We start from the raw sequence: 20,649 nt of genomic DNA, 5'->3' as shown, positions 1-20,649 counted from the left end.
CTAAATTTACTGCAAGAATATAGATAATGAATTCTGGTAAATAGAATTAAATAACGAGATTAGATTCTTCTGTATTGTAATTTGTTAGATCTAAAGTTTATATTTATTTAAAAACAGAATATACGTGGTATTTTGTTTGCCATTGTCGAACTTTTTGTGTTTTATATTTAGGTTTTGTAATATGAATTTCGTTTGATATTGAATTTTATAAAAATATATTTGTATTAATCTTAAAATAATTTTATAATTTAAATTCTGTGTTGTACCGTAAAACATTTATTGGTTTCTAGAGTATATTGTTAATTACAACTTATAAGAAATTGATAAAAGAAAAATATCACGAGAGGATGTTGAAGCTCTTCTGAGTGTGAATAATGATTGAAGTAAAGGGAGTAAGGAGGCCCATCAAAGGTATACGATCTAACATCACACCTTGAATGGAGAACTTTAAATACTTTACCCGAGGCAATTTTCCCTTACTTGATGTCTCGTAATACGTTAACCTTCAACCTTTAACCCATACTAATTATCCAAAAAGAAACATCAACGATTTGAAGAACGACAAGTCTTGTTTGGTTTTTTTTTCTTTCTTTCCGACTTTACTTTTAAGTAGGCGTATTGTCTAAGCCCAATTTTAATTTTGTCGGAAAAAAAAAATGCGATGCATTTACTACTGCGATATTAATTTTGAAACTAATAACGTATAAATAAGGAAAGAAACCATAATCAGTTTTTAGATCGCAAACTTTTCCGGAAAGTCTAGATGAGGGTCATCAACTGAGGATAGATGACCGTTACTATGTGATGTATGTGCTTAGTTGGATAGGCTGGGGTAATCTTTTCCATCAAGGTTTAGACGTGCCGATGAAACACTGCAGGTATATCCTGTGACCTCTTTAACCTTCTCGTAAGAATCATCTTCGTTTTCTTTCAGCTTAAGGCCCCCGGCTAAAATATAGCGTTAAACTTCAAGTAAGTCTCTCAAACCATTTCTAAAAATTAGTATATGATGTTCATTCGTTTATTTAAAATAAAATTAAGCGCAGGAAATCGAAGCTTACTGAGTCAGAATTTTTCAAATTGCAATTTTGTTTTAGCGAGAATGATTTAAGAAAATTCTATTTAATTCTACTACGAATTTAAAAAGGAAAAGTTATCAATAAGAATAGATAATATGTTTGACCCGATTACAAATAGATATTGTTTTATCTATTATATTTGATAGACCATCTCAAAAATGAAGAAAATATAAACTTGTTTCAATGATGATAATTAGTGTGGGAGAAAAAAAAATGCATAATCGATTTCAAATAACTTTAAAGTACAGTGTCTCACATATTAACAATTAGTTTTAAATGAAGCGTTAATTTTAAATTTGACTCACAGACAGGTCTAATCTATATATACATATCTAAATTTCGAGTTAGGTTTTTGGCATATTACTAAGCTATCTTGTTGTTCAACTTGATTTACAAGTCATACTGATAGAAACTCCACCCAGAAGGCAAAATACACTTCAACTGTTTAATTATTGATCTAATCTGATGGCTTCAGACAAGTTCGTTAGCCTTTAAAAGGCCTATTTTTTTTTTTTTTTTTTTTTTTTTTTTTTTTTTCAGTTCAACCTTTAACAGGTAATTTTATAAATGTGTTTTTCAGTTGTAAAAACAGATAATTCATAATATAGAATCTTGACACTGAAAAATTTACAGAAAATTCCTTATTTTGTACAGAATATTTAAATCTTGTTAAAAAATGAAATTTTACCGGAAGGACGTTAGCCTTTCTATAGATTGAACTATTAGAATGTTTATTTTATCAATAAAATCTTAAAAGATGAAATTAATTTTACATGACGATGATGATGGACCAAATTGTAAAGAACAATAGAGAATATGTACCGTTTATCACGCACGACAATCATTCCTTGTTTCTTAAAAAAAAAAATAATAATAAATAAATGAGAGAGAAAGAAAGATTGTTATCGAACTTCTGACCGTAAGGAACCGTGATGGCACGCTTGATTTACAAGTTTGCATGAAATTGCACCTAACATAGAAAGTGTTAAAAATTTTTTGTCCTAATTTTTTCGAGTGGAAGCAGGAAGTTGAAAGAAATTATTCAGTATTAATGTTTTTATGGTAGATATTTTTCTGTGTATGATAGAGGTTATTAAAAATGAAATATTTTTATTGATTAATTAATGTATTTAATAAAATTAACGTAGAATAGAATCTATAATATTTTAAATACTTTAAACTAAAAATTATTTTGGGAAGAGATAGACTGCACAGAGTTGAATTAAACGGAAAACAATCAAACATTTAAAGCTCTACTTAATTCTGATATTCATCATTTAAAAGCAATTTTTCCCTTTATGTTTACATTTAAATTTTATATATATATTTAATAAACTTTAATAAACAAAGGAATCATTTTTGAAAATGTTTAATTACATTGGAAAATTTACTTTTAGCGAACGATGCGATTATAAAAGATTCTTCTATCATTATGGCAACAATCTTGGTACTTGCTATTCGACAAGAAAAAATGATTTTCATCTTGTTCGTGACAAGTTCATATGATTCACAAAATGACATGATTAGTACCTGTTACATACTCCACGATTCAACTGGTGTAATCATCTAGTCGCAATCAGATTGATCTTACTCACTTGTGTAATCTAACAGGTTGACAAACTCAAAATTTTAACTAATGTTTAATTCATTTTAGATCATCTACACTAAATAATGACGTTTGAACATCGTAAACAAAAATAAAAAAGTAAAATAAAATATATTGTAGGCCTACGCCTTTATAGTACTCGCTTCTATAGAATATTTAAAAGTTATAATCGTTAATTAATTCATCTAGAGACATATTATTATTGATTCTTTCATCAAACTTTTGTAAAAATATATTTATATGAATAAATAGTAGGGAATAAATTATACAAAGTTGAAAGAAAGAATAATTTATTTATTTTATTTCATTTAAATGCTTTTCCTTTATAAATATTAATTATAATATTTAATAGTTTAAATTTCTATAATTCATCACATTTTTAATATATTGACATAGAAATATATCGTGTATTATCGTCATATCAAAAATGAAATCTACAATAATTTTCATAGATTTTTAGATCATATTTGAATATTATTCTTTATAGAATTATTCTTATTCTTAATAAAATTTTTCCAGAATTTTAGAAAATTCTGGAAGAAAAGAATCGGCCCGGAGCGGAACTCGAACCCATAAATGCCGCTCAGTGTCCATACGCGTTGCTAGTTATGCTACCGGGACCTTTGTCCGATCCCTCGCTTCCAGACATATTTAATTTAGACATTAATATTAGTAGTATTGATATAAACATATTAATTGTCTAAACTTATTTAATATTGGTTTTATTATTAAATTTAATAAGAGATGGCGCATAACACCTACCTCAAGTGCCCAAATTATTTATTAATAGTAGTGGTAAAGTAGCCTGATTTAATTCGGCAATAGTTTGGCTTTCCAATTTATTCAGAATACAGTGAATTAAAATTGTAAATGAGAACATAAGATAGTGAGTAACAATCTGCAAATAGTTATACTGTAGTGTAGTGGAATGTGAGCATGATGATACCATTCTCACAAGCTTTATCTGTCATCTTAATGTTTTTTTTATGACTCTCATGGTTGCCAAGAAGTAAATTGGTGTTTTCTTTAGAACATTTTACAAATACTATACACTATCATCCAAAAATAGCAATAAACACTTTACTCTAATATTGAATAAATGGAATAAAATGTTTATGTTGACAGCCAATGTTGATCTCAGGCATTGTTGTGGACCAAAACAATGCCTGAGGTCAACATGCCTCGCTTCTTGTTCTGAATTGCCCATCAAAGCATTTTAGGATTTTGCAATATGTATCTGCAGTAATGGTTGTACCTTGCTCCATAAACTTTTTCAGCATCGCTCCCTACAATCCCAAAAGACTGGACATAAGCTTCTTGTTTGACAATACTGGCTTATGCTTCTTAGTCATATTCATTCTCTATTTTGATTTTTGATTCCGATTGGCTGGTATGAAATACCTGCCAATCGGAATGAAAGGATCAGAGGTTAATTTCCGAACGGCCTATGTACTATAGCTTCCTAGTGCCAAGCTCTCGGGTGGTGTTTCTTCCAGAAAGAAACACCATTTGTGCTAGAGTGCAGTATAAGTGTTTCTTCTGGGAAGAAACTTATACTGTACTTTAGGCTAGATGAAGACATGAGGGATACTATATCCCAATTGCATTAACATAAGAGTATAAAAAAAGAGTCACTTTCTTGCCATATTCCATTGAAGTCATTTGTACAACTTGTTTTTCATCTTGTGCAACAGTGACTCTTGGAGAGTCGATCAGATGGCTGGCGGTCAAGGTGGCAGCCTGCCACTCTGGGGGGCCTGGGATCAAATCCAGACTGGTCAAGAAATTTTTCCGGGGATGATCTGTTCGGATATGTTGGGCCTTGTCCCTCACACCCAGTCACCCCATTGTGGGCCTGGCTGAATCCATAATGGGCCTGCTAAAAGAGGCCCTCTTAGTGCCCACTGGGCAGAAAGAGCTAAAAACAAAAAATAATAAAAAAGACTCTTGGAGAAGTATTTACAGTACTGATTCCAGTTTTGTTGCAATTATAGAATCTTCAGAGAGCTTTGTAGTGTTGCCACCAAACCGATTTTCACCCGGACAAGCCAGTTTTTAAATTCATGGTCCGGATTAATTATTAATATGTCTGGTTTTTGTAGAAATTGTGAAATTATGATAAAACAAAATAAATTTATAAAAATATTTGCAAGTATGTTATTTTAACTGTTAAAGACTAACTTCACACCCCCACCCAAACCTATCCCCATCTTATCCCTAGGCTTAGAGTGACAAAAAATGTACTTTTAAAATTCTAACTTGTAATTATTTCTGGCAAATATTAGGTTTGTTCCAACACCAGTCCCTAGTCCCTAGCTGGTTTAAAACTGGCATGCACATTGTTCAGTCCTTGGCTATAAAATGACATTGTACATGCCTCATACGGTTTCAAATTCAAACCAGTCAGGAACTTATGTTGCAACAAACCTATTGTAAAGCAAATGTGACAATTTCAGTTTACAAGTTTATAATTTCTATTTTAATTATTTAATATGACAACTTGAGAAATTGAAAACCCAAAAACGAGGAAGTGAATTTGTAAATTTAATAAAGATTGGCTGACACAAAACAAATTTCAAAAATGCTTAAGGCCTGTTTGAGAATCTGATGAAATGGCTAGGTGTTGTGTTTGTAATTCTACATTTAATGTAAAGTGGGATGGTGTAAAAGCTATGAAATCCCACATGGAAGCAAATACTCATAAGCAAAGAGTATGTTTATTTGCTCATAACTCCAATCTGACCCAATTTTTTTCAACAGAAAAGTTCTAAAATTGATGATCAGGTAACAGCAGCAGAATTGACACAAGTTTATCATGGTGTAAAGTTAGCAATTCCATATTTCCTGACACGATGGCTTGTAAAAATATGACTTGGGCATACAAAAATTGAGTCTATGGTGCAAAACGTATTAGCTCCCTATGCTCTTGAATTAATTATATCTGTTGCAAAGGATTTACCATTTAATATTGCCACAGATGCTTCTAATAAAGGTAATAAAAAATTTTAAAATGTTCGGGTCAGCAATTTTTAAAAGGTGGCAATACCGGAGCTTTGTCATTTACCATTTTTCATAAATAGGTTTCAATATGTCTAAGAAGTCATCAATGTTCTTGTTGAAATTAGTAATTCTTTCTGAGCTAGTGGCTTCTAGTGATCACAATGAAAGCTGTGGATGATGCCCATAAACCCCTTGAATCTGTCATATCCTGTAGTTTTATTGAAATTCAAAGATATTCTGAGTTTTATTGCTTGAATTAGGATATTTTTTTTTATCTAAAGCAGCAACAAACTCATATTCCAAATTTCTTATCTGCATTGTTGTCAGACCATGGTGCATTTTACTTGCAGTAAGCAAGTAGTTTCTTAACTTTGTTTTCTCCTGCACAGAAAAAAACTCATTCCACAAATGAAGTTAGACTGGATTACTATAGAGTCTTTGTCTGGAACACCATTTTATTTTTTCACATCTTGCCAGTGCTGACTTATATATATATATGACCCATATACTATTTCCCTCCTTCACACCATGTTTGTTGCTTGAAGAATCACACTATTGGCTGTGTTGATTTTGTTAGATCTTTCTTCTTCCATTCTATTTATGTGGTATTTTCTCTGAAAATAAAAACAAAAAATATAAAACTTAACATCACATCAAGAAAAATATTACTAATGAGGAATGGATCCTGTGCCATTCCTCCCTCTTGTGCAGTGTCTTAGTCTACCCTACTGGTGGTTTTATATTATACACGCTATATCTATAAACATGGTGGAAATGGCAAGAAAGTAATATAGCAAAATTATACTATGAAAATGCTGTTTTCAACTTCTTTATTAAGCACTAAAGTTAAATATAAAATTTTAAATTATTTTAAGATAAGATATTTATCTTTATATTTATCTGTAGCAGTGTATTATAATTTTCTCTTCTAAAGCCTTTTCTGTTGAAACAATCTAGCAGCCAGTTTAGAAGAAAATACAAGTTATAAAGAACTACAGTACTTAAAAAGGGGATTAAGAAATTCAAGTGTCCCACACCTCTCTAAGTTTCTCCTACGTTAGGTTACTGAATAAACAAAATAGTTTGATAGTTATCTAAGGTGATATTTACAGGATAAGACATGTTGATAAAAATAAGCTTGTTATCACATCAACTAGTATTAATAGATCTCGCTACAAATGATTTTTATAAAAACCTATTTAAAGAAGAGAGTTTGTTAAATTTTTACAAATCAAATCTGCCTGAAGAAAATTTTAAATCTTAGAAAGTTTGCATAGGAGATATATTTTATTTTTGCATCTACATACTGTTGCAAACAAACCTTATTGAAAATGAAATATATATAAAGTCAAATAATGACTATCAGTTTAACAAATATATAAAGTTTTTAATACTGGATTTTATTACTGGATTTTATTACTGGATTTTTATACTGGTTTTATTGGATATTTAATAGTGCTCTCTGAGCAGAAAGAGATCTATGGCCCTTGTCCTAAACTGCTTTAATAAAAAAAAAAATTAAGTGCTACAAAATTTATCTTCAATTTTTCTGACATTCTTTCAAAAAAGTACTTGGGAATTTCACTTTGATTTATGTCTGGGTATCATTCGGAATAAAAAATCTTAATCTCTGACTATATCTTTCTTACTTGGCTCTCATACTTGTCCTTTACAGCTCACATAGCCCTTCTTAGAAAAAGTTAGACCTATTTTCAAGAATTTAGTTATTAAAATATTAAATTGTTTTCACTCACAAAAAGATAAAAGAGGAATATTTTTTTCTCTTAATGCTGTTGACATTAAGAGAATCTTTTATAACTAAATTCAACCAAGACCATAATTACGCAGATAAGTTAGAAAAACGGATCAGTAGTTTTGGACTAGTTGCTCTGAAAAAATTCTTGAGGATCTGATTCCAAACTCAAATTTGCATCACTCAAGTGACTAATTCAGCAATTCATTCTAGTCAAAAAAATTGTCATTCAATATTGCTCATCATATCATTTTCCTTATTTATAATTATTTTACTTTTAGCTTTATATCACTGTTAAAATCTATTATTTATTATCCTGCTGGCAGCTCCTCTCTGGGAGGAGTCTGTCGGGAGCATGAACAGTCAAATGCACCACCTTTTTTTTCTTTTGTTCAAGAAATACCGTGAAGCAGTAACTAGTGATGTTAAACACTCGGCGGCCTGCCAGTGGCTCCCCTCTGGGAGGAATCCATCGAGAGCACGAACAGTTGAATGCCACCTAGTGAAAAATTCTAAAATGGTGTAGAATGCATTGTGAAAAGCAAGAAATCGTAAATATGATAACTTTCTTATTTTTGGCCTCCAGTCCAAAAGTAGGGTATCGTTCCCCTCGTCTTGGTCCTGAGTTCAGATATATACTGAAAGTCCCAAAATTCCATAGGGAGTAATCTATAGTACACCCAATAATAATAATAATAATAATAACTCTCCCGTGGTCACCACCTGGTCGTGGTGGGAGAGCCCAGTAATTTTACTGATCCATAGGGCAATGCAGGCTGGAGCACAAGCTCCTGGTAGGGACACCCATGCCAGTAAGGTCTATGGGGAGAAATGAAGCTAAGAGTGACCACACACCCACATTCTGTGGAGATATATATCATGGTAGTAACCAGATCTAAATGTGATACCGGCTCGGACGTCGCCCGGGTTAACAAGGTCCGCGTTCGTGGGTTAGGCAGAGGCTCACGTTCGAAAAATAGGCCACAGTCTCCCTTGGTTACCGGTGGCGAAAGCAGCACCGGCCCAAGCATGGCTACTGCAATGCCCTCAACAGATGTGAGGAATCAACCCAGCCTTGGTGTTTCTGTGGCAATGCATCCACAGACCACAAAGGCTGGAAAACCACGCCAACGGATGAAATGGACAGTAGAAATGAACGAGTTTATCATCCGTAATTATTACATTATCACAAAACTCGAAACAAACATGACAGCATACAGACAACAACTACACCATAAATTCACACAACAATATCCTCACCTCACTGTTACCGAACAAAGGGTTGTTGATCAAAAAAGAACAATTATACACAACAACCTTATCTCACAAACAACACTTGAACTTATCAAACAACAGGTTGCTGATCAAATACATCAACAGACAGAAACATCTAACATTAATGAAGATCATGTAACCTGTCAGGATAATCCAGCAACAAGCATTGATAATAACACACATACAACAATTACCACTAATGATACTACAGACACTTCCTCATCCATCACTGATAACGTAGACTTGGATTTAGTTAATACGCTCTCACTTATATTTCAGGAAACACTCACTAAATATACAGGTACAGATCCCACACAACGACCACGAATACCAAAAATCAACACGTCAAAGGAAGTAGGAAAAACACTAAATTATGTAAACACTCACTTACTACCACACTACATTCATTCAATTTCTACACTCGCAGACATTCATACATTAGTTTATGCTGGGGCAGTCACAGTAGTGACACACCATGGACTGAAAGTACAATCACAGACAAATACACAGAAAACACAATTCTATCACAAGCCTGCCTGGCAGAGAAGAATAGAAACACAAATAAATGACATTAGACAGCAATTAGGCAGGCTAACACAATACACTAAAAACAACATAACACCCAAATTAAGGAAACAGCTCAAAAACATTTTCAAGAAAATAAAAACACACACAAAACATGAACATCACAACACACGCATTACAGAATACATTGATACACTAAAACAAAAACTTGCTGCCAAAGCACGTAGACTCAAACGATACAAAACATGTACACTACGAAAACAACAAAATAAATTATTTACAAACAATGAAAAACTCTTTTACAGACAAATTAATAACAAAGCAAACACTGATACACAGCACAGTGGCACACCAACAGAAGAAGAACTCACAACATATTGGTCTTCTCTTTGGTCCAGTGCTGTCACGCACAATGCTGATGCAGGCTGGATCGAGGAGGAGAACAGAAGCTTGCACAACATACCAACTATGCCCTGTGTTGAAATAAACATACATGATTTCCAATACACTGTTAACAGAACACACAACTGGAAGACACCTGGTGTAGACAACATTCACAATTTCTGGTACAAAAAGTTTACATCACTGCACGAGGAACTAGCTAAACATCTAACACACATCATCATCAATCCACAAGACATGCCAAATTTTCTTACTCAGGGCATCACCTACATGAAACCTAAAAACAACAATACCACAGACCCTACACAATACAGACCAATTACATGTCTCCCAACACTGTACAAATTATTGACATCCTGTATCGCAAACAAAATATACAAACACATTGAAGAACACTACATTCTAACAGAACAACAAAAAGGTTGCCGTAGAAATCACAAGGGATGCAAAGAACAGTTACTCATAGATTCAGTCATTCTACGGCAAGCACACAAACAACACAGAAACATACACATGGCTTATATAGACTACAGAAAAGCATTCGACAGTGTTCCACACAGTTGGCTGCTACATATTCTACACATGTACAAAATACATCCATCACTCATTGCATTCTTTCAAAACACTATGCAGCACTGGAGAACAACACTACATCTCAGGGTTAGTAACACTTCCATACAAACAAACCAAATTTTTATTAGGCGAGGAATTTTTCAAGGAGATTCCTTGAGTCCTCTCTGGTTCTGCTTAGCCCTGAACCCATTATCCAACATGTTAAACAACACGCAATATGGTTACAATATCAGACACAAAAAAACAACACAGTTTACACTGTCACATCTCATGTACATGGATGACATAAAACTTTATGCATCCACACAAAAACAACTTTATCAACTCCTACAAATCACACATTCATACACCAAGGACATACAAATGGAATTTGGCCTAGATAAATGCAAAACACTTCACATAGAAAAAGGAATCCTGAAGAAAGAAGATTTTGCACTTGGAAATGGAGACATTATTGAATCCATGGAAGAGGGCGAGTTCTACAAGTATTTAGGATTCCAACAGGCCAAACTAACAGAACATACACAAATAAAGCAAAGATTAATTAAAGAATACCAAAGTAGGTTAAATGCTATTCTCAGAACACAGTTAAATGCAAAACACACAGTTAAAGCAATAAACACATATGTCATCCCAGTACTCACATATTCTTTTGGAGTTATACATTGGACTCACACTGATCTTGAGCAACTCCAAAGGAAAACAAGAACAACACTTACTAAGCATAAACAACATCATCCTAAATCTGCCACAGAAAGATTAACCCTTCCACGTAAAGATGGCGGACGTGGCCTGATTGACATAGTTAACCTTCACTACAAACAAATACAGTCACTGCGAGAGTTTTTCTACAAAAAACAAGAAACATCACAATTACATAAAGCAGTAACTCTAGCAGACTCAAATAACACACCATTAAACTTACACTCACATCATATGGACACAACACAACATATAAAAAGCATAGACACCATTAAGCAATCGTGGGCTTGAAAGGCACTCCATGGCAGGCATCCTTACGATCTGGCCCAGGATTTTGTTGACAAAACTGCGTCAAACAGCTGGTTAGCTCGGGGATGCCTCTTTAGGGGAGACAGAAGGATTCATGATTGCCATACAGGATCAGGTCATAAATACTAAAAACTACAGAAAACACATACTCAAAGATGCAACACTCACAAATGACACATGCAGAAAATGTCACATCATGCCAGAAACTATACAACACATCACCTCTGGTTGTAAGCTCTTGGCACAGACAGATTATTTACACAGACATAACCAAGTAGCAAATATAATACACCAAGAGCTTGCAAAGAAACACAAATTAGTAGACATCCACGAACCATACTACAAATACATTCCACAGACAGTATTGGAAAACAACACGCACAAAATGTACTATGACAGAGCCATAATCACAGATAAAACAATTTACCACAACAGACCAGACATCACACTGATTGACAAACACAATAAAATCACATACATTATAGACATATCCATTCCAAACACTCACAATATACAAAACGCATGCACTGAAAAAATTAGCAAGTACACAGAACTCGCCCAGGAAATAAGGCATCTGTGGAGGATGGATAGGGTGCTTATTGTACCTGTTGTTCTCTCCTCTACAGGTGTCATACCACACACACTACACAAAAGCCTGGGCACATTAGAATTGAATAGAAACACATATATCACTCTACAGAAGGCCACTATATTGAATACATGTCATATTGTGAGAAAATTCCTGAATACAGACACACACACTGATACACTTCTTTAATTTCTGTTTTGGTTACTATGCCTTGACTTTGGTCCGGCATAGTACTTAGCCACCGGTGTTAACCGAGTATATTTCACTTAACCCAATATAATAATAAATATATATATATACATTTTTTTTGCAAAACAGTTTTATTATTTTGAATAATGACATATACTTTTTTTAACATTACAATAATTCCTTTCATTTTTATTTGTTACTCAAATTTATGGGAGAAGCCACAATTTTGTCATTGTTTATGTTTCTTTCCTATATTTTTTCTGTTTAGATTTTTTTTAACCAAAACTTCAATTTTTTCAAGTGTATTGTAACAAAATGAGTATGATGTAAATTTGGTGTTATTAGAATAGTATTGAAAAGTTCCTATTATTAGCTTATTTATTAATGCTGGTGTTAGATGTTTGGACCACAGTTAAAATAAGGATGATAACTTCATTTTTTTGATAAAAATGAATTCTGTCTTCCTGTTGATATACTGTAATTCTGTTGAATCTTAATATATGATATGATAATCTACAGTAAATACAGTAGAGCATCGATTATCCGACTTAATTGGGAACTGCGGTTGGTCGGATAACTGAAAAGTATAAAAAAATACATTATTAGTATAGTGTATTAGGCCTGGTTTAAATACCAGCCTCCCTTCATGGTCGAGCCAGTGCTGCCAGCTAAAACATGCAAAAATTTAACAAAAATAATACTAAAGTAGCCAAGACATAACCAAATATTGTAGTGCCACATCACTAGCGGACATTTGAATTTGCCGACTAGAATGCAGTCAGTTAACCGATAATTCGGTTAATCGGGGGTCGGATAATCGATGCTCTACTGTACATCCTAATATAAGTCTGTTTGACTTGTAATCAATTTAAATAACTTGGATCTTGGAAATCAGAAACTGGTTTATTTTGCCAAAGGTATCATTGATAGTACCTTCAAAAATATTTTAGTAGGTCTTTGTGTATTTAATTAGTGTTAGTATGTTGTATTTTTTAACATAGTATGGTAATAAAGATTGTTGTATTTTTTAACATAGTATGGTAATAAAGATAAAAATATGTTTCTGAATAGTTTATAATTATGTTTTTTTTAATCAAAATCATATTGTTTTATGTTGTATGAAATAATGCAATTCAACATGAGGATGATCTGGTGGGAGGAGGTGTCTCCCATAAGGACTTTACTACAGGAAAATAGCCATTGTTCAGGTACTAGACACATGAAGAAAGTCCAGAAAATTCCAATAGCCAGCTTATTGGTCAGGTGTAAACCCAGAACCAACTATTAGTGTTCAATAGTTTCATTCACTTTGACACTGGTGGGTTATCTTGTTTTATCATCACTACAAATTATTTCTAAACACATTGTTAAATATTATCATCAATAGTGGGTTCTTTTATATGAATCATATGTAGCTCTCTGATATTTGTTTTTTCCTCTCACAAAATTATCTAAAATACATGTACTATATTAAATAATTCATAGAATTGCAACACTTTAATGAAATATAAATCATAACATATTGAAACATCATTGGTGTTTGCAGAGGGAGGCAAATGGACACTTGCCTATCTCTGGGATCAAATAAAAATTCCACAAATTATAATTTTAAAAATGATTGAGATATGTAACCTTACACTCTTGATCATGGGGTGCTTTATCTGTCTTTTTATATTGATGTAATACTGCATTCTATAATCTACTGTGAAAACACCCAAAAAAATTAAATAAAAATTTTATTGCTGTAATTATTTGTCTCAAAGGTTTGCTTCCCTGGAAAATTTTCTGCAAGACATTCACGTGAAATATAATAGTAAAATGAAAATGTATGTAAATATTTTATTACTGTTCTGAATTTATTTAATGTATACAAAGAAAATTTTTTTCTTGTTTACTTTAAGATTGCTGTTACTACTACAATTATCATCAAAGTATACTGCTGAATACAAAACATATTTTATTAATTTGTATTGAATTAATAAATTAGTTTGATGTAAATTCTAGAAACATTAATTTTTAATTAATTAAAACATTTAACTGTTAAAGAATAAATTTTTGCATTTAATTTTTGAAAACATAAATTTATTTATTGATAAATATATAATTTTAATAAAAACATTATTTTAATTAAATTCAACAAATTTAAATAATTTTTATTTTAATTTAAATCATTTTTATTTTATTTTTATATTAATAATATATTAATTATATAGTAATTGTAATGATTACTTTGTTTATTTAAATTCTTACTAATTTTGTAAAGTATAATTGCCATAAATATTTTTAGTAAAATAATATTGAAATTACAAATTTATAAATATTGTATTGTTTTTATAATTAACTTTAATTATAAATTCTATATATATAAAAGAATTTACTCTATTTAGAATATTTTTATTTAGAATTCTTGCTAACTTAGATCTGTATATACTTTTTAAAGATTTGCAAATTCCATTCACACATCTTTTCATTCATTTCCTTGGTCATTATTATATGGTATCTTGATTAATATCCATTAGTCAGTCATGTCTTATTCATAGTCTTGACATGTTATGTCATCTCAACAAATGTTGCCTATCATTACTACTATTCTTTTTATGTTTAGTTTTTCATTTATAATTTTGGAATATTTAGTTGAAATACTTGATTCAGTTTACTTAATATACTTAATTCAAATTTAAGTTTTCTATTAAACAGTAATTTTATTTTTATTTTTATTTTCAGATAGTTGTCTTATTTCCTACATCAATAATTATTAAAATTGTCATAATATTTTTTTATTGAGAAACCTATATACTATATTTTAAGTTACACACAAATGTTTCTATTACAAAGACCACTATAATTTGTACACTTAAGATATTTATAAAAATAATTTAATTTAATTTTTTTTTATTTTAAATGTTTGCTGCATTACTTAAAAATTATAAAACTAAATTTTAAAATTCATTAAAAAATTTATGAGAAATTATTGGCTTTGCCTTATTAGTGTGGTATTTTTCTTTAGATGAGAAACAAGTTTTACTGTTATTAAAGAAAAACTTGATATTTATAAATGAAAGATTAATTTTTTATTTTCAAGGTTATGATCCAAAATAGGACAGAATAAATTTTTGGAACTGTTATTGAATATTTAAATAGAATTATGGATCATAAAAGAACATCAGCTCTTATCTATAATTAATTGTTCTTCTATTATACTATAAAGAAGAAGAAATTTTTCAAAAAATTATTGTTGTTTAACTAAATTGTAGTGTTGATATACAAAAATCAAATAATTAACAAGATTTTCTTATGGCTTACTAATACCATTAATTTCTGTGATAAATTTTCTCTAGACAGAGAATAGTAATGTTATTATGTATTATTTACATTAATAAATAACTTTATTTGAAATTATATGGAATTTACATAATTTCATCAAATACATTATTTATTCAAATAAATGTACAGTATTTAAATAAATTATTATGTATAGGTTTAGACTAGGCATATAGCAGTGTGAAGATTCATCACTACCATTAAAAAACAGGCAATAAGAAATAAAAATATAGAACAAATTGCATCCTTTCTTGTTTCAATAAAGGACAAGGACAGTTTAGCTCAGTGGTGTAGCGTGGCTGTCAGCTGCCGGGGCGGAAGAAAATTTCGCCGCCCCCTTATTTAGGTATCTCAATTTAAAAGACTAAAATATACAGTAACTAAAGAACTTTTCAGCAAGAACAATCATCATTATTGTGTATTGTACAGGTTCAAATTTTTACAAGATATTATTATTATTTATTGTGAAATTTTGCTGCCCCCTAAAAGTGCCGCCTGGGGCGGGCCACCCCTGCCTTCCCCACTATGCTATGCCACTGGTTTAGCTAAAAGAAAGAATTGTTTTTTGAAATAAAGAATGTTTGGCAACCCAATCTTTAACACTAAATGTTAAAGTTATACAAGAAACTTCTAGACACACTGTAAATTAAACTTACTTCTATCTCAAACCGGACAGTGCTAATATCCTTCTCTATCTTTTTTCACTAACGTTTTTGAACCTCTGGTTCTTCTTCAGGTGAACCGACAAGTTAAGAATCTTTCAAAAAGAAAAAAATTAGTTAAGTTAAGAATCTTTTCTTTTTGAAAGATTCTTAACTTGTCGGTTCACCTGAAGAAGAACCAGAGGTTCGAAAACGTTAGTGAAAAAAGATAGAGAAGGATATTAGCATTGTCCGGTTTGAGATAGAAGTAAGTTAAAGTTATAATGTTGCTATAACAAAAATTATAGAAACGCTAACTTTTTTTGTTGTTTTATTTGGATTCTTGCTTTTGTGCAAACATTGCAGATGTTGCACAATGGCAATGCACCGTCTCATAGTTCCCTTCTGATTTCACAGTTTTTGACAAAGAACAATATCAATACCATATCATTTACAATCTAAGTACGAGACATATTTCAGAATCAATGAAAATGGGATCTAAACCTGATTGAACTTCAGTTATTTTTTAAAATTTATTTATTTATTGATCTATAAATTGGTAATATTATATTGACATGTTAATAAAATTGTAGAATCAATCTTTGAATAGAACTGCTAATCAAATATCATTTCATTATTTTAAATTATATCAATTGATATCATGTCTGAAGGGGTTTTTGGACACTTTCAATTAATGAAATGACAACAGAGCCGGATTATCGAATAGGCAAAGTAGACAAATGTCTAGGGCCCGTAATTTGAAGGGGCCCGGCTTCAGTGCAGAAGATTTCTCTGTTTCAAAACGAGTTAAAATTATTTAAGAAATTCGATAGGACAGAAAAGGCTGTATTTAACAATTCCTACTAAGCTCCGCTCGACTAGCCATTACCTAAAAAAAAAAAAGATCAACAGCCACCCGTGCGTCAGTAGTAATGTGCGCCACGAGATCTCTCGCACCATCTAGAAATATTCCTAGGGCCGCCTCTCGTGGTAGTACTGATGTATGGTTATGATTTATTTTCTAAATCTAAACTTATATGTCGCGACATCGCATATTTGATATAGCGTTCAAGTTGCTCGAGTGCGAAGATATTACAATTCAATAGTGTTTTATAAAAGAGTTAAAAAGGGTGACACTACGGTGTGACTTGGGGTGCCACCATATTTGTACCGGGTGTCACCCATGCTAGCTACGCTAATGTCACATTATATAAGATTTGTTTAGAAGCAACTTATTTAAATGGGGCCCCAATTTAAATTTTGTCTAGGGCCCGCTAGAGGCTTAATCCGGCGCTGAATGACAAGACATGATATCATTTAATATCAAGTGATGAAATGATTAAAAGTGATCATTTCATGTCATTTGAAACTGTTCAAAAATCATTTCAGACAGGATATCAGTATATATCATTTCTGAAATGGTTTCTGATTGATTTCAAATGATACTAAATGCATTGCTAAACAATTTTGTACAAGTCAAAAATAGAGCTGTCCATTAATTAAGTGCATATTTTAAGGGAGGAAGGAGTATTGTGAAAAATACATTATTATATACAACAGGGAAGTGATCAAAGATGGCTCAAAAACTGTACATGTAATTAATGGATGGATGGCCTCAATCTTTAATTAACAATAAAATCCTTTCCATGATATTTTTAAAAACTTCTGAACATGATGTCAACTAACATTATCAAACATTCAATCAAACATTCAAAAATCAAAAATATACAAAACATTTTAACAGATGAGAACAAGTGATATCTCTTGATGTCAAGTGTTATCGTGTTATATGATTTCTCATAACTGATATCATATGAAATCATATACCATTAACACATGATTTTAAATATTTTTATTAAGGACAATCAAGTATTAAAAACAGGAACAGTCCCTGGAAATTGGGGACATCTGATCTATCTAACAACAAAAATGTTTACAAGAAATACTTTCAGAAATGGAAAAGCTGTGTAGGTCTGTACAATTTATAGTGGTGTGTAGTGCTGTGCCAATAATCAATAAATGAAACCAAAATCAGTATATGTTTGCAGTATCAATATTGATATTCTAGATATAAAAATTAATCAGTTATAACTACATCAAATGAATCTCAATACAAATTTCAATATTGATATTAATATTCATTTGACTAAAATTTTATATCAATATTGATGTGAAAATTTTGGTGTAGCACATTCCTAATACTGTGTAACTGCAGCAGGAGATTTTTCAAAGATGACCATTCTAATCTAGCATAATTTTTTTTATAAATATAAAGTTTGACTATTTCAGCTAATTTTGACTGAATCTAACATATATATGGTATATAATTATTAATAATAAAAACTGTAATCAATTGAAAGCTATAAAATTATTTTTATTTATAGGATGCTTTTAAAGGACAAGATTTATTAGACATTGTCTTCAAGCATTTGAATTTATTAGAAACAGCTTATTTTGGATTACGCTACATAGACACTAATGGACAGACTGTATGTATAGAAAATTTATAAGTAAAATATTAAACACAAATAATTCAGAGTAGCATTGAATATTTATATAATTCATTACATAATGAATTATATAAATATTCAATGGTAATAGAGTATGACGATTAAAAAATAATAAAAATAAAATTATATTAATTAAAGCAAATAATAATTTTAAAAAATTTTAAATATTTTACAGCATTGGTTAGATACAACTAAAAAACTTAGGAAACAACTTAAAGGTGAATATAACATTGTGCATAATATTTATGAAAAATTAAATAAAATATAATGCAAATTTTTAATATTTTAAATTTACTAAATATGAAATTTATACAATATTAAAATATTTAAACTTAATATCAAGATGTAGAATGGAGGTCATATTCAGTAATCACTAGTTCTATCTAGTTTTTATATATATAGGGTGTGGTTATGAATACATGATTTTGACAGACAGACGTACAGTACTACCTACACAAAATCTAATGTATTTGATTGTTAACATATTTAATATGTAGCAATAATTAGATTAGCTTTCTATTGAAAATTTTACATTTAATATTATATTTATTTAAAGTATGACAATAAATTTTTTAAAAACATATTTGGCACTCAATAAATTTTCTCTTGTTATATATTATTTATTTTATGCTATACTGTATATTTGTAAAATTTTAAACTAATGTTTAGTAAAACTTTACTTTTAATATTTTATTTCAATTTTTAAATAATAGTTAATGAAAGCTTTAAATGCTCATTAAATATATAATAAAGTTTTTTTCTTTAAATTTAATTTGGAACAAAAATAATTTTCATTTAGGTGCTGATTCATATACTTTATATTTTGGTGTAAAATTTTATGCTTCTGATCCATGTAAACTACTTGAAGAGATTACAAGGTATTTATATATTTGATATAACAGTTTTCAAATATAGAAATATGACTAATTTTGATATTAAAAGAATATTTTGATTAAACATGTTGATACAGTTACTATAATATACTACAAAGTATTTTTACTTGAAAGATTAAACAAAATATGATTGCTAATTTTTATAACAATAACAGCATAATGAAATGTGGTAATAAAAATTAATAAATTACAATAAACAATATAAAATGTTGGAAAAATTTTCTGAAATATAGATATTAATAATTATGGTTTAGTCATATGGTTAGTACTGATACATATATATTCTAAAGTTTTTATGTAGCATTATACTTCATTATTTATTTACCTTATTTTCTAATAAAAATTAATTGATTAGTTATAAAATTCTGTTTATATATAAAGTTTAATTAATTTATTCAAATTTATATGATAAATAAATTTCATATAATAAAAATTAACTTAAAAATAAATATAACTCTCTAAGAGGAAACATAATAATAGATTTATATTGAACAAGAAAGGACAATTACACTATATATACATTTTTACATTGGTCATTGTCCTTGGCACTGACCTTGATGTGTCATCTTATTCAATGGCAATCAAGAATGACATAATGAATAATTAGATGCTTTTTAACTCACATTTTCTCCCATATTAAGATTAACTATCATGATAATAGCAAGCAATTTTTTTTGTTGGTTATTATATATATGCTAAAGATATTTCTATTTCCATTCATTCAAATAATTTGATTACAATATTATATTTATAGCATAATTTATAGAGAATAAATAATATATAATGTTTTGTAACTATGAGAATTGGTGGTTGATTAATTAGAGGAAATATAATTAAACAATTAACAAAATTGCTGAGAAAATGTTTTACTTTAAAAATACTTTTTATTGATATAAGAAAATTTAATTTTTTTTTTATTAACATAAGAAAATTCATGGTTTATGGGAAGTATTTTGCTGTGAATAACAATTACTTTACTTAATAAATTTACATGTTAAGTATATTTGTTGATATACTTATGATTGAAAATTAAAGCATTTTAACTTAATAAAAGATTTCCTTTGACTTGTTCTGCTTTCTGTTTCCAGGATTTAAGTTTAAATTTTGTTTTTTTAATTCTTAACTAAAAATTTTTATATTTTTAATATAATTGGCTTTATTAAATTAATATAATTGTTTATATTATTTAATAAATAATTTATATAATCATTAAATGATTGAGTAATTTATATGTTAATAAATAATAATTTAAAACAAATCATATATGATCTTCATTCAAAGA

General features: G+C 29.9%; 1 protein-coding gene across 3 annotated transcripts in view; it reads left to right on the top strand.

Moving 5' to 3' along the window:
* Window positions 1-20,649, top strand: part of LOC136978740 (band 4.1-like protein 4) — an 88,285-nt gene that overhangs the window by 16,839 nt on the left and 50,797 nt on the right. For all 3 annotated transcript variants that reach the window (XR_010881276.1, XM_067274537.1, XM_067274538.1), the window contains exons 2-4: window positions 18,349-18,453; window positions 18,650-18,692; window positions 19,274-19,352. Coding sequence is in view for 2 of the 3 variants with exons in the window: in XM_067274537.1 (XP_067130638.1) it covers window positions 18,349-18,453; window positions 18,650-18,692; window positions 19,274-19,352 (227 nt within the window). In the remaining variant the exon portion in view is untranslated. The remainder of the gene's footprint in view (window positions 1-18,348; window positions 18,454-18,649; window positions 18,693-19,273; window positions 19,353-20,649) is intronic.

Source organism: Centruroides vittatus, unplaced genomic scaffold (genome assembly GCF_030686945.1).
Source record: "Centruroides vittatus isolate TY-2023 unplaced genomic scaffold, ASM3068694v2 contig_549, whole genome shotgun sequence".
Classification (NCBI taxonomy): Eukaryota; Metazoa; Arthropoda; class Arachnida; order Scorpiones; family Buthidae; genus Centruroides; species Centruroides vittatus.
This window is presented reverse-complemented; position numbering and strand designations above follow the sequence as displayed.